The following is a 12,965-nucleotide window of genomic DNA, read 5'->3' on the forward strand; positions in this document are numbered from 1 at the left end:
AACAAGGGGATTTGCCGTTTGGGGGATTTAGGAACGTAACAGCAAAGCCAAAAGCTAATGAATGGAGTTCAGCGGTTTGTTGGCAATACTTAAATGTTTCTATCCAGTACTTAAATATTTTTGTCCAGGAGCGCAACTCTCTGCAGTTATTTAGAAAGTAGGGATTCAAATCAAACTAAGACACTTCTCCGTGCGTCTCCACTTTCCCCAATCCGAAAAGGAGCTGCTCGCGCGGTACTGCCCCTTTAAGACCTGCTTGCTCTCGGGCTCTACAAAAGGGAGTGACCTCTGGGCTTTGACAGCTCCCCTAATAACTACCACCGTGCAGGCTCCACCCACCTGGCGACCAGCCGCGCCGATTGGCCGGCGGGCCGGTATCCCGTACTCTGATTGGCTCTCCGCTTCCCCTGAGCGAACCTTTAGAACTCTGAGACAGACAATATTCTGTTACATTGTAGCAAAATGGCGACTGTCATTCACAACCCCCTGAAAGCGTAAGTAGGACTAAAAAATGTACATATTCCGCGTGGTTTCAGTATGAAAAAAAAGGCGCCTTCTGCGTGCGGAGCGCTGCCAATGCACAGCGCTTACAGGCACCTACAGCCGTGGCGGGGCTTCTCTCTTTTCTTTCAGCTCTTACTTCTTCATCTTTTTTTTTTTTCTAAACCCCAGCGCGCAGAAATGTCAGGAGATGCAATTAACAAGGAGAAAATTGTTACATTTGTGTTCTTTTAAATTGGCGGACCGAGAAGAGATGGGTTGTCGGTAGGGGAGCCAGGCGCTCGCCAGCTCTACAGCTAGGGGATCGTGGGCAGCTCGGGGACAGCACGGTCCCCTGAGTCTCCCCGGCTTCGCGGGGCGGGGAGCGCGGCGCGCGGCGCGGGGGTGGCGGGGCCGGCCCTGCTGGGGGCTAGCGCTGGACTCTGGGGCCGCCTTGGGCGCACTTGGCTGAGCCCCGCGCCTCCGGAGCCCGCGGCCCCCCGCCCGGCTGCTAGGTCCTCCGGGGCGACCGGACCGCGGCAGCTCTGGAGTTTGCAGGGCGCTCTCTGCCTTCCGATCGCTTGCGGGGAGTTTGTGCAAACCTTCCGGAGTTGGGAGCACCGCAGGGGGGAGCAGCGGGTCCCGGGAGCCCTGGGGCCCAGGTGGTTGCCCGGGGCTTTCCTGCCGGGGCAGCCCCCGGGAACGTGACGGCGCTTCGGGCGGTCGCCGGTGTGTCTACGGGTGTGTTTGTCCGGGAATGGGCTGTAGTAAATGAACGACTCGGGTTAACTTGGGGTTGATTTGGAGACAGGGAAGAGCTCCAGGTCTCATAAATGGTGTTCTCGGCTCCTGCGGGTGAATAGCCGAGGCGAGCGAGAGGCAGCTTATTGGGGAGCTCGCCGCCCGAGCCGGCAGCGTCTGCTCCCGGCAAGAGCGAGGGGCAGGTGCCTCTGGCCGCCGCCGGGAGACTTTGAGCGGACGCCCAGATCCGGGACGGAGGGGGGCGGGCTGGGCGAGGACAAGCAGGGGCCAGCCCCGGGTCCCACAGCCAATTCCTGCCCGCCTTCCTCCCCCACTCCTTTTTATCCTGGCTTCCTTCCTTCCTTCCTTCCAGTCGGTGGAACTGTTAAGCCGCCAAGTCCGCTCGCGATCGCGGAGCCGGGGGTGGTTCGGAAAACTAGCATCGCTCTAAAAGGGGTGCTACTGGCAGTGATGTTGGCAGAGGGGCGCTCCCTCGGATCGCGGCGCGACGTGGGTGGGTGGCTGGGTGGGGGGTTTGCGCGCCTGGGATTAGGACTTCGCAGCTGGGCTGGAAGCCGCGGGCGAGAGGAGAGAGGGAGGTGCGGGTGTGTGTGTGTGTGTGGGGGGCGGGGGGGCGTTTCGTGCCGAATTCTCTACGGTGCGTGGCTGATGCCCACTCTGGTTCTTTCAACTCAGCGCCTCCGCGTCCGCACCCGCGGCTCCCCTAGGAGTTGAAAGCCAGGTTCGCGCGCGGGGTGGGAGGAGGGCAGCGGGGGAGTGGGTCTTAACGCGAAGGAAAGCGCCGAGAGAATGGGAAGTGTTCGCACCAGCTATCTCCTATCGGTAATAGGGGAAAAGGGTAGGAATGTCCCAGATCTCGGAGTTTTACATATATATATATACACACACACACACACACACGCGCGCACACACATGAACGCTGCTAAGAGGACGTTGGAAGCTGGGGCTGATTAGAGAGCAGCTCCCGGCTTCAGTTCTCGCTCGGAAGCTCCGACACACTGCACTTGAACGCCACAGTGTTTCACCCAAGAAAGCAAATGTTTTATGGCAGAATAAATGGGCGTAACTTCGCGGCATCCCCTCTCTTCGTCGCTCTCGCTAGCCACATCGCTGATGCTGTGAGTTTTTAACCGAGCCCACAGCTGATTTGCAGTTTTCACGTTTCCAGCCGAAAACGCTTAGCGGGGCTGATGCCTCCTGGTAAACTCAAGTTAGAGAAATCTATTTCGCCTGTGCGCCAGGTTTGTTTCCTGTTGGGAAAGCGGTACCCTCGTTACCGTGGAACCCGCTTACGCGCGGGCGGGCGCAATATCTCTGTACTCATTCCTGCCCGCTCCAGTTTTTTGTTTCTGTTTATTTTGGACCGTTGAAGGATGCGTTTTACGGGGAGGGTGTATGTGTGGGGTGGGGTTAGAAGTGCGGAAAGGGACAGAGTCGCGGGCTGGTTATTGGAATTAGTTCTGAATTATTACACTTGTACTTTGTAAATTAGAAACAGTTGCAATGTGATGTATTTGTAATTCCGTGTCCACACACACACACACACACACTAGCATACACACGACACTCCAGTCGGCTTTTTCTAGGTGGCAGTTGAATGGTCATTTATAATTAGCCGCTCATTTTTTGCATTCAGATCCCTTTCCCTGGGGATAAGTGGGTGTAAACAATACCACCAACCAGCCGAGCCTCCTGCGCCCTAGACGGTTTTTAAACTCCTAACACAGGAGCATGCACGACGTTACGGGGAGACCGACATCATCTGCCTTTATTTTGAAAAACAACTTGTTTAATAGAACATCTTATATGTTTCATTTGTTTTTAGAAGTTGCTGATCAGGAAACAATACACACGTGAATAAATTATGCATGGGATAAATTAGAACAAAGCGCAGAGGCACATCAAGCGGAAGGGATGGATGGTGGTGCTGGGAGGAGGGGAGCAGGGAGAAAGGTTTGGAGAGCTACGTTTTTATCCTCCTGTGTCCCTCCTGACAATGAAAAGAAGCTGAACAGCATTAGCATTTTCTGTCTGCGTTCAGAGTCTTTTTCTTCCTTCCCTTAAAAAAAAAAAGCCAACACCAAGGACGCCCCCTATAGAAACTGGTCACACAAAGGTTTCCTCTAGGACGGGGGATAAAGTGGCAGTAGGTAATGTTCTGGAAGAAACGAGCAACACCTCTTTAGGGCTCTGCCTAAGCTGCGTAGAGACAATTTTTCATTATACCAGCTTTTTCCACGTGGAACATTCAGTAATTCAATAGCTTGAATAATATTGGACGGCACAGTTTGAATCTCATTGCTTTGGGGTCTTCTGTTGGGCCCCAAGCTCCTGGAGTCACATCTCCTCTCTCAGCAGTTCAGCTTTCTTCTTGCCTGTCTTTGATCTCCCTTCAACTCCCTTTCTTATTCCTCCTCCTTGTACCCTTCAGCCCCTTCCTCTCTGAAGTTGACAGCCTGGCTTCTCTGTCTGTTGTCGCCTTTAACATCTTATTACTGCCCAACAGGGTGTTAGAGGCAGAAATAGGAGCCGCCTGGACTGATCAGATCACAAAGGGAACGCAGCAGGTGGGCCCACAACCAAGCAGTCACATCTGGGCAGATAGAATATGAAAGCATCGATGGACATGTATGATGTGTAAATAGGTATTGCGCATTATTTAATTTAGCAGCTACATTGTCTGAGCCTAGATGTGTGAGTCACCCTTATTGCTTACATGGACAAGCAAGATAAGGGCAGTGTAGGGAAGTAAATACATGTAGGTAACATAAATATGGATTTGATAATCCATTTGTCTATGTGTAAGTCTGCCACATCACCTATCATATTCTGGTTGATTGCTACATACCTAGGGAACATTGTGCCCTTTTTTATTTTTGCTCTGCTATATTCTTAAAAAAATTAAAAAAAATTTTTTATGTTGGGGTATAGTTGATTGACAAACATAATGCTTTAATATAAATTCTAATCTTATTTGATATTCTACTTCATGTTAACCACCCTCCCCCAAAACTGCTATCAACACTTTAAACAACTTACTCTTTTATTGAGTTATCAAAACTCAATATGCGCTTAACTGGGAATGTCTGCCACCTTCTGCCAGACTGGACTATGCACATATATATCTATTATACTAACTGCCTGCTTAGAAAAGAGTAACCGTTATTATTATTTAATTATTCCATATAAACCAACAAGGATTTATCCCAAGTAACTATTTGTTTATAAATAATGAGACCAGTAGACTGGTCATACCTATAACATGTGAACATCCAGATATGTAGTTGTATTGAAACATTTTTGTAAGGAGTTTCAGAGGGTAAAGTGTCTGCCTGCAATGCAGGAGACCTGGGTTCAATCCCTGGGTCAGGAAGATCCCCTGGAGAAGGAAATGGCAACCCACTCCAGTACTCTTGCCTGGAAAATCCCATGGACAGAGAAGCCTGGTAGACTACAGTCCATGGGATCGCAAACAGTCGGACATGACTGAACGACTTCACTTCACTCCCTTGGTTGGAGGCTTTTTAAAAAAAAAAAACAAACCTCTGTTTTGTAATTAAGGACACAACTCTGTGAGAAGCAAATATACTTACTCAGCCAAGGTCAAACAGCTGGTCATGTGTATAGATGGACCTCAGATCTTGTCTTTTTATTCATTCTCTGACCTGGAGACCATGTATTCTAATCTAAAGTGGTTTTGTGCCTGTGAAAGTTGTGAAATTGTTGCCACTTAGAAGCCAGACCTCACTCTTGCTGTGGCACTCAGTTTAGGTTATCAGAGAGGATGGCGCAGAGGGGACACATTCCTGGTTCTAATCTGCTTCTGGCTCTTTCTGTTGGGGTGGGGGATTTGGGTAGGTACTAAATGGGGAAAACTGGGGTTGGGATTTGTGAGCTTTCAGCTTTTTATGGACATTATTTTAGCCCCTTATGAAAAAGGACCCTCAGACATTTTAAGCCAACAGATACCTAAGAACCACCTTCTCCATCTGCTTCTGGTTGCCACTGGGGTGAGGGCGGGGGGAAGCCTTAAATTCTCTAAACTTCATTAGCACACATTATTTTTCAGTGGGAAGCATGTCTGGTTTTGATGAGATACCCATAAAGGTTATTAATTTCTGCCAGAACCCAAATGGAGGCATCGTCACAGAAAACTGCTGGGGTTGCAGACCACCTGGGAGACATTCAGAGGTCTCCAGTTGAATGGGAGTTGCTTAGTTCTAGAAAGTGGCCTGGAATTCAGAGGCAACTTAATTGGAGACTTCTCATCCTCCTTTGTCTTTTTGGAACCATGCAGGTGGCTGAAATTTAGGTACATCTGAGAAACACCATAATGTCTAAAGCTGTTCCAGAGCCATCTGCTCAGATCAGTGCAGAAAATAAAATGCCATGGTCAACCAAGCTTTGTTTTGAGCTTGCACCAGAAAAAGAAAGGAAACTGAGGCTAATGTTTCAGTTTTGAAAGTACAGCCATCCTGATTGTAGTGGTGCTGGGTGTGGGTCATGAAAAGCATCAGAATTCAGGCCTGTCTATTATCGCAACCTCTGCAAAGTAACTTTTGTGGTTTTTGAGTGTTCTGAAAGTCACTAGAAGACAAATGTAGCCCAATGTGGCAAGCCCCTGAAATGCCACAACCACTGAAACAGTTTTTGCCCAGCCATGGTTTTCCAGCAGGGGCCTATTGTAAGCATGACCCTAGCATTAAATAATCTTTAAACATGTAGGTATTTAACAAGAAAAGATAAAGAAGTGGCCTGGGGAGAGGGGATGCGGAGGGGGATAGGTAAGTGGATAAAACTACTGTGTGGTCTGGAACTCTGAGAAGATGATTGTTTAACAGCAAGAGAGAGTGATGTTATGATCTATTGCAAGTTCCAAAGTTTTCTTTAGTTGTGTGAGCAACTGGGGAGAGACGAGGTGTTGTGGTGTTTTTGTAATCTGTTTTTCTTATTGGTCCGGTTACTAGTGTTTCACAGTCTGTCAACCCATATGGATGAATGGAGCTAGCATCGTAAAACTGTCACTGAAGGAAGGTTTTTGAAGCCTGTGATTTGCATCAGAGTTTTAAAAGCAGTGGTTAGGAGGTGTTTGGGTCGGGGGAGGGGAGAAGAGGAGCAACCTATGCTGGAAATGTCTAGGTTGTGTGTTTGTGAATAGTAGTAGTGGGTGGGGGGTTACAAGGAAAGCAGGCTAAGATTTAGGGGGCTGTGTTTGAAAGCAGGGAGGGGTAGGAGCTCCTAATAATGGGGTTCAAATAGCCCACGTTGAGACCTTCACCTCCAGGACTTAGTTCTGAGTCCAAGGAACAATGATGATACGTGTCTAATCCCCCTTTGCACCCTCTCCTCCCTCCTCGAGTCCAGAGCTTGCCGTCATCTTAGGTTGCTATGAAATGAGTGAGTTTTTCTCATTGTTGAATATTCACTTCAAAAATCTGCTGTGGTATTAACTTCAACTGGAAGCTCCACCAGAAAATGTTTTTCAGTTCTCAAACTTTCACCGGTCATCCCTAGGTCCTTATGTCAAACTCCATCCCTCTTATAATTTCTCACCAGTGACTATGCTTTTGTAGCTTCAGAAGTAAAAGCTTCAGGGAGAGGATCCCGGAGATTTGAGCTCAGTTTTCAGCCCTACTGCTCACCAGCTATGAGACCTTAGACCCAGAGCTTCTCTGAGCCACATACTCCTTGTCTTAAAGATGAGGGTGATGCACCTTGACTGCCAAATTCCTTTCCAGTAAAAAACTGGGGGCTCTTAGACTATGGTTGATTAGGAAGGATGAGGAGGACAGTTAGGGACCAGTGTTTGAATTCCTCCTCATTTTTTAAGTGTGGCTCTAAAAGGGAGTTAAGACTGGTAGGCTCTCCTGTAGTTTCATCTTCTCTGGTTCCTGTCTTGCCACCTTCTGTTGCCACTGGGCTCTGATCTCTCTCTTCTCAGTGCCCAAGGCTGAGGGCCAGGTGGTGGCCCATTGAGAACGTGGTCTTTTCTTCTGATGCTCCCTTTTGAACACTTTTCTCCTCATTAACACTCCAACCAGGGGATGAAGACGGGAAAGAGAAATGAGAAGATTAATTGGCCTATTTTTTTCTGTTTATAAGCACTCAGATTATGTTTTTGGTTGTGCAAAAGACTAGAATTATTGAGAACACCTATCTTTTTCTTCCTGTTTTGTGTAAATGTATGGTGGAAGAAAGGGAACCGAGCAAAAGATTTTCTTCTCTGGATTTCATTTATCTACAGTCTCCTTCAATCTACTGTTCTTCTAACATGGCACCCATCGCAGTTAACATGGAAATAAATGCTTATTTCATTTCCATTTGGGCAGTTGCAAATACCCGACCATTCAGTGAACTGCAGTGGGTGGGCCTGTACTGATGTCTCAGTGAGCTTCCTCTCTTGCACCCCGTGATGCTCCTGAGGAAATGGAGGTGTTCAGTAGACACACAGAGTCTGGCCTTACGCAGGTGGGTATTAGCAGTGTCTAAAGTGGAATTCACTGCCTCTCATTCAGTGACATGCCTCCAGAACATGCCAGATTCCTCTGGAGGCATTATTATCAGGCTTTCCTTTGGTTGACAGCTAGCTCCCTTGGCAATTTTCTACATGTCTAAAGGAGGAAGAGGGGGTTGTTAAAGCCATCAGAGCATTCACAGAAGCCTGAATTGTGAGAATTAGGCAAAATGAAAGAAAAAACAAAATGGTCTCCTTGACCTCCAGCCTACAGAGGCAGTCCCTTAAATTTTTTTGTACTTGTGGTAAGATGTATCAATACATAACATGTATATTTAGCATGTATGACATGTAGACATACCATTTTAGCCTTTTTTAAAGTGTTCAGTTCACTGGCATTAAGTACATTCATAGTGTTGTATAACTACCAGAATATTCTGTATTCATTTCCAGAATTTAAAAAGTCATCCTAAACACACTCTATATCCATTAAACAATAACATCCTCTGTTTTAATGAGGACATCCTCCTCCTACCCCATCCCAGTTTCTGGTAACCACCATTGTACTTTCTGTCTGTATGAATTTGCCTATTCTAAGCACCTCATATGAGTGGAATCATACAATATCTGTCCTTTCGTGACTGGCTTATTGCACTTAGTATAGTGTTCTTAATGCTCATCTGTGTTACAGCATATGTCAGGACTTCCTTCCTTTTTATGGCTGAGTAATAGTCCACTGTATATATATGCCTTATTTTGCTTATCCATGCATCCAGGGATGGGTCCTGGGGTTGTTTCCACCTTGTGGTGATTGTGAATAATACTGCTATGAACACGGGTGTGTAAGTAGCTGTTGGAATCCCTGCTCTCAGTTCTTTGGGGTATATGCCTAGACCCCCCCTTCATTTTTAGACTCACTAAGATTCATGGAGTACATTTCTAGATAGTACAGGCAACTCCTTTCTTCTAAACTTAAAACAAAATACTCATGGCATCATAGAATTCAACCTCTTTACCTGCCTCCCCCTTTAGGACTACCACTATTTTGGGGGTGGAGGATAAATGCCCCAGGAATGCAGAGACTCACTTCTTTTATCCCCAGCCAAGAGGATTGCCTTCATCTTGTCACCATCCCCCCACCCCCAACCCGCTGAGGGCAGGGACTCCCTTGGGGTCAGGGTCTGGATCTGGGGAGGCCCCAGAGGCTGCAGCACTAGTAGTCAGCTGGTGGGACTGGAGCGAAGGTTTCCCAGGCGGAGTGGAGGTCTCATCAGGCAGCAGGTGTTCCTGCTGGAAACACCTGGGATGACAGGACAGCTTGAAGGTCAGGAGGTAGTAAATCTGACCTATCTTTTCATAAGGGGAGAAGGGCATGCATCTCCTTTGGCCTCCCTTCCCTGCGCTCAGCCCTGCTTTCCTCCCTCTGAAGGGCCCAAATGAAACAATGGATGTGAAAACACTTCAGAAAGTGTAAAGTACAAATGGGAGTTGTTACTAGAGCTGCCAAGTCCCCCCACCCCCTGACCCCGCGTAGCTAACCGCGGTGGGGGGCGAGGGGGGGCTTCTCAGAGAGTCAACAATATCGCAAGTATCAAACATAACTTTATTATATTAAAACTAAAATTAATGAAAAGATCCTGGCATTCCACATCCTGTCTAACCATTGTTTCTCAGGAAATGCAAAGCCTCACTCATCCAGCTGTGTGTAAATAGCCCTGGAATCTCAGTGGGGTTTTCCCATCTTCCGGGTTTGAAATAGGTGAGAATAGGAGCTCAAGGGAAGCCTTCGTTTCATTTTCCATTGTCAACCCCATACCGAGTCCATCCTCAATCAGAGGAAACAGAAGCTGGCGGGCAGAGGGAGCATTCTCCTGGAACTTGGGCTCTGGTCATCCAGCAGTCTCTGGCTCCTTCTACCAAGAAGACTCCAGGGAAAGACAAGGGGAGAAGGTGGGGCTGGGGTTTAAATCTGCTAGTAAGCAAGGAGGATGTGATGTTGGCGTTAGGGGTCAGTGGCAAGAATTAATTCTTTGTACATGAGTATATGTGGGCAGCATGGTGGTGAGGGTCAGATCTCAGAATAACAGTTATTTGCCAGCCTTGGAAATGCTTCAGATTCAAGCTTGCTGCAGAAACACAGCATTCCTGTACTTTATAAAAGCAAATTAAGTAAGAAATGTCATCCTTGCTCCCATTCTCCTTAACTAAGGACTCTTTACTTGTCTTTGTTGGGCTGCTAGTTGAGCTTAGTGAGAACTGTCTCACCCTCTTTGGAACTTTCTTCATCCTGCCCTGGCCAGTCCTGCCTGCCAGTCTGCCCCTTGGTCCTAAGCAGCATAGTAGCCTCCCACTTGGCATCTAGGACCTTCCACTCCAAGGAAGGCCTCCAGTCTGTCTGTTTCTCCTTCCAGATCCTTGATCTTTGACAGGACAAAGTAAATGCTTGTAAACCGGGAGGTGGACTGTTCCCCTAGGCGGCTAGGGAAGCCACTGTTGTTTGTGGGGGCGGGGGAGGAGGGGAGGCAATGTGGTGCTGGAGGTGGGGGAGGGCAGGGTGGATGGGGTAGTCGAAGTGGAGAGAATATATTCTCTCCTGCTAATTATTTTCCCCGAGGACTTAGCCAATGCAGAACCATCTATTATCGTGGGAGCGCTCTATGGTGGTTCTGCCTGTGATGAATGCTAAGTGGAAACAAGCAAGAAAAATTAACAGGCGGCTGCTTCTGTCCACCTAATTAAAATGCATATCCAAATGCATAATTCCTTATGTTTCCCCATGCACACACTCCCCTTCCAATCCCAATTCTATGGAGGAAAAAAACCCTACTTTCTCCCAATCATTTCTCTTGATTATACTTCCATCAAGAGAGAACTGGAGGGTTCCTTTAGAATAGTGAAGGCCCATTTTTGTAACACTCTAAAATTGCTGTGTTTTTTTTTTTTGTTAGATTGGCCCCCAAAATTCTGAGCTCTTTTTCGTTTAAAATGAAGAACAGAAACTTTATCTGACTGCAGAGACAAGGGAGAAGGAAGGAAGTAGAGAAAGAAAAAGAGGTGGGGGGAGAGAGAAAGCAAGAAAGAAAAAAGAAAGTTCCCACAGTTTCCACTGACCTTTAGTTTTGTGCTGAAAGTCTGACTTGGATCAGCAGTGAGAATTTTGAAGGTCTTTTCTATCTCCTCTTCCTCTTCATTCCTTTCTCTGACTTGGCACTACTTCCCTCAGCCCCTCAAAGAAACATAGTCCAGAATTTTTCAGAGAGATTTTAGAAGATGCATCTACCTGTGCAGATCAGGTAGAGAGAAAAAACCAAAAGCCTGTGTCCTGGGGGCAAGATCAGAGATGCTGACATCAAGGTCCCAAGTATGCCTTAAACAAACAATACCTCTTCATCCCTCTCTTCCTCACTTTTTGTTCATCCAAATGATCAAGTTCTCCCCCTCGGCAGAACAGTTTTATTCAGGGGTCATAAAATATTTAATAAGATATGAAACTTGAGTCACTGTGTTCAATTCCACGTCACTGCCATCTTGGCAGTGGTGCCCCTCCCCCGGACAGCATCCCCCCACCCCCCCATTCTTGAAGCCCCTTGACTGCCCTCCACAGCAGCCCCAGCTGTTGATTTATCAGGGCCGGCTGGCTCAGCAGTGCATGGAGATTGCTTTTAATTAACTCTCTTCATTTTTCCCAATCTTCAGGGAGCAGCAGCCCTTTAATGATTTTAATATTTTATCTGGATTTATATCCGCCTTATTTGTTGTTGTTTGACTTCCGCATTTGTTCTTCCTGAATCGCTTCCAGACTGATCTATTTGTGTACCCCTTTCCTCTGTCCCCCAAGACCTTCCAGGAGGAAAGGTGCTGAAGAAGACCCACCCTCTCTTCCCAAGCTGTCTACCACCACACAGAGAGAGGTGCCAAGTGTTGGTCTCTGCCATGGTTTGGATGAGAACTTTTGTCTTAGGAATCCCAGTCTCACCTGCCTTAGCTGAAGGAGTCTCTGAGCTTCTCATTAAGGTGGGGGGGGGGGTGGAATCTGAATTTTAGAAAGTGAAAATTTTCTAATCTCTTTGCCTCTTTCATGCTTGCTGCCTCTATGAGGGAGTGAGCGCCCTGGGGAGTTGGATAAAAACTGCTTCCAGGGCTTGGAGGTGTGTCATCTTGCCCATTCCAACCTGACATAGTTTAATGGAACTCCCTGGAGGATGATGACTTCAGGGTGGGGCTGGAGGTAGGTGACTTTTCATACTGTTCATGGGATTCTCAAGGTAAGAATACTGAAGTGTTTGCAGACAAGTCTTCATGCCACTTTCCATGTCTTTAGATGTGGCTGGAATTTGCTCTGCAACTGCAAAGACTCTGAAAGAGGGCCTGCAGAGGGACCAGTTGCCTTCTCTGTTTGAGAGTGCCTGCTCCCTCAACCCTTGGCTCTCCGTTTCTGCACCCCCGTATTACACACCACCATTTGAACACTCTCCCACCTCCGACTTCCAGCTTCCTTTTGGCTGCAAAGTCTGCCCCTTCCCCTAACAGTGCCAGAAAGGCCCTGGCAGACAAACTTGCATGGGGGCTAGTTTTCAGAACCAACTTGTCCACAGAATACCCTTTTGACATCTTGGTTTGGTGATGTGTCTTTGGGGTTATTCGTTGCTAGGCAACTGCCAGCTAAAGTTTGAGACTGATCTGGGGAATTGCAGTGAATTGCCCTGGGTGACTTGTATTCACATTTAGGAACTTGGCTTTACAATCCTTCAAATAAGAAGTTGAGAAGATATTTTTCCATGTGCCTTTCTGGAAAGAGGTATTGGATTGTAAAGCCTAGCCCACCAACTGGCACACAAGTGTCTGTACTCAAAGTGTTTGTTCTGGTGGTAAAAATGGTGATTTCTTCCCATCTCCTTGTATTTATCCCTTGAGGTATGCTAGCTTTGAAAACTTATGATGTGTCAGGTACTAAGCTAACTGCAGGATGCAGAGACAGAAACCATGGCTTCTATATCACAGTTTGGTATTCAGGCTACTCAGTGTCCTATTGAGTGTTTCTTCTTCACTTCTCCTTGGCAGTCGCAGGCCCTTTAGAGAATCCTGTGAAAGTTCTGGATCATCTCCCCAGAAAAAATGCATATCTGCATCTGATTTTATGAGCTCACAGATGTTGAGGAGCCCTTCAGTGTATGCCCTAGAGTCCATTGGCTCCAGGTTAAGAACCTTAGATTGAGAGATGTGGGGGAGCTTGTTATCCTGAAAGGCTGCTTCTGTGTCCCTGCTCAGA

The 12,965-nt window shown here is 47.3% G+C and overlaps 1 protein-coding gene across 1 annotated transcript in view; it reads left to right on the forward strand.

Annotated features, from left to right (window-relative positions):
- The window catches only part of DPF3 (double PHD fingers 3), a 288,545-nt gene continuing 276,020 nt past the window's right edge, over nt 441–12,965 (forward strand). Inside the window, exon 1 of the mRNA XM_005686036.3 lies at nt 441–494. Within this exon, the coding sequence (XP_005686093.1) occupies nt 463–494 (32 nt within the window). The 5' untranslated portion in view covers nt 441–462. The remainder of the gene's footprint in view (nt 495–12,965) is intronic.

The sequence above is a fragment of the Capra hircus genome, chromosome 10, assembly GCF_001704415.2.
Source record: "Capra hircus breed San Clemente chromosome 10, ASM170441v1, whole genome shotgun sequence".
Taxonomy (NCBI): domain Eukaryota; kingdom Metazoa; phylum Chordata; class Mammalia; order Artiodactyla; family Bovidae; genus Capra; species Capra hircus.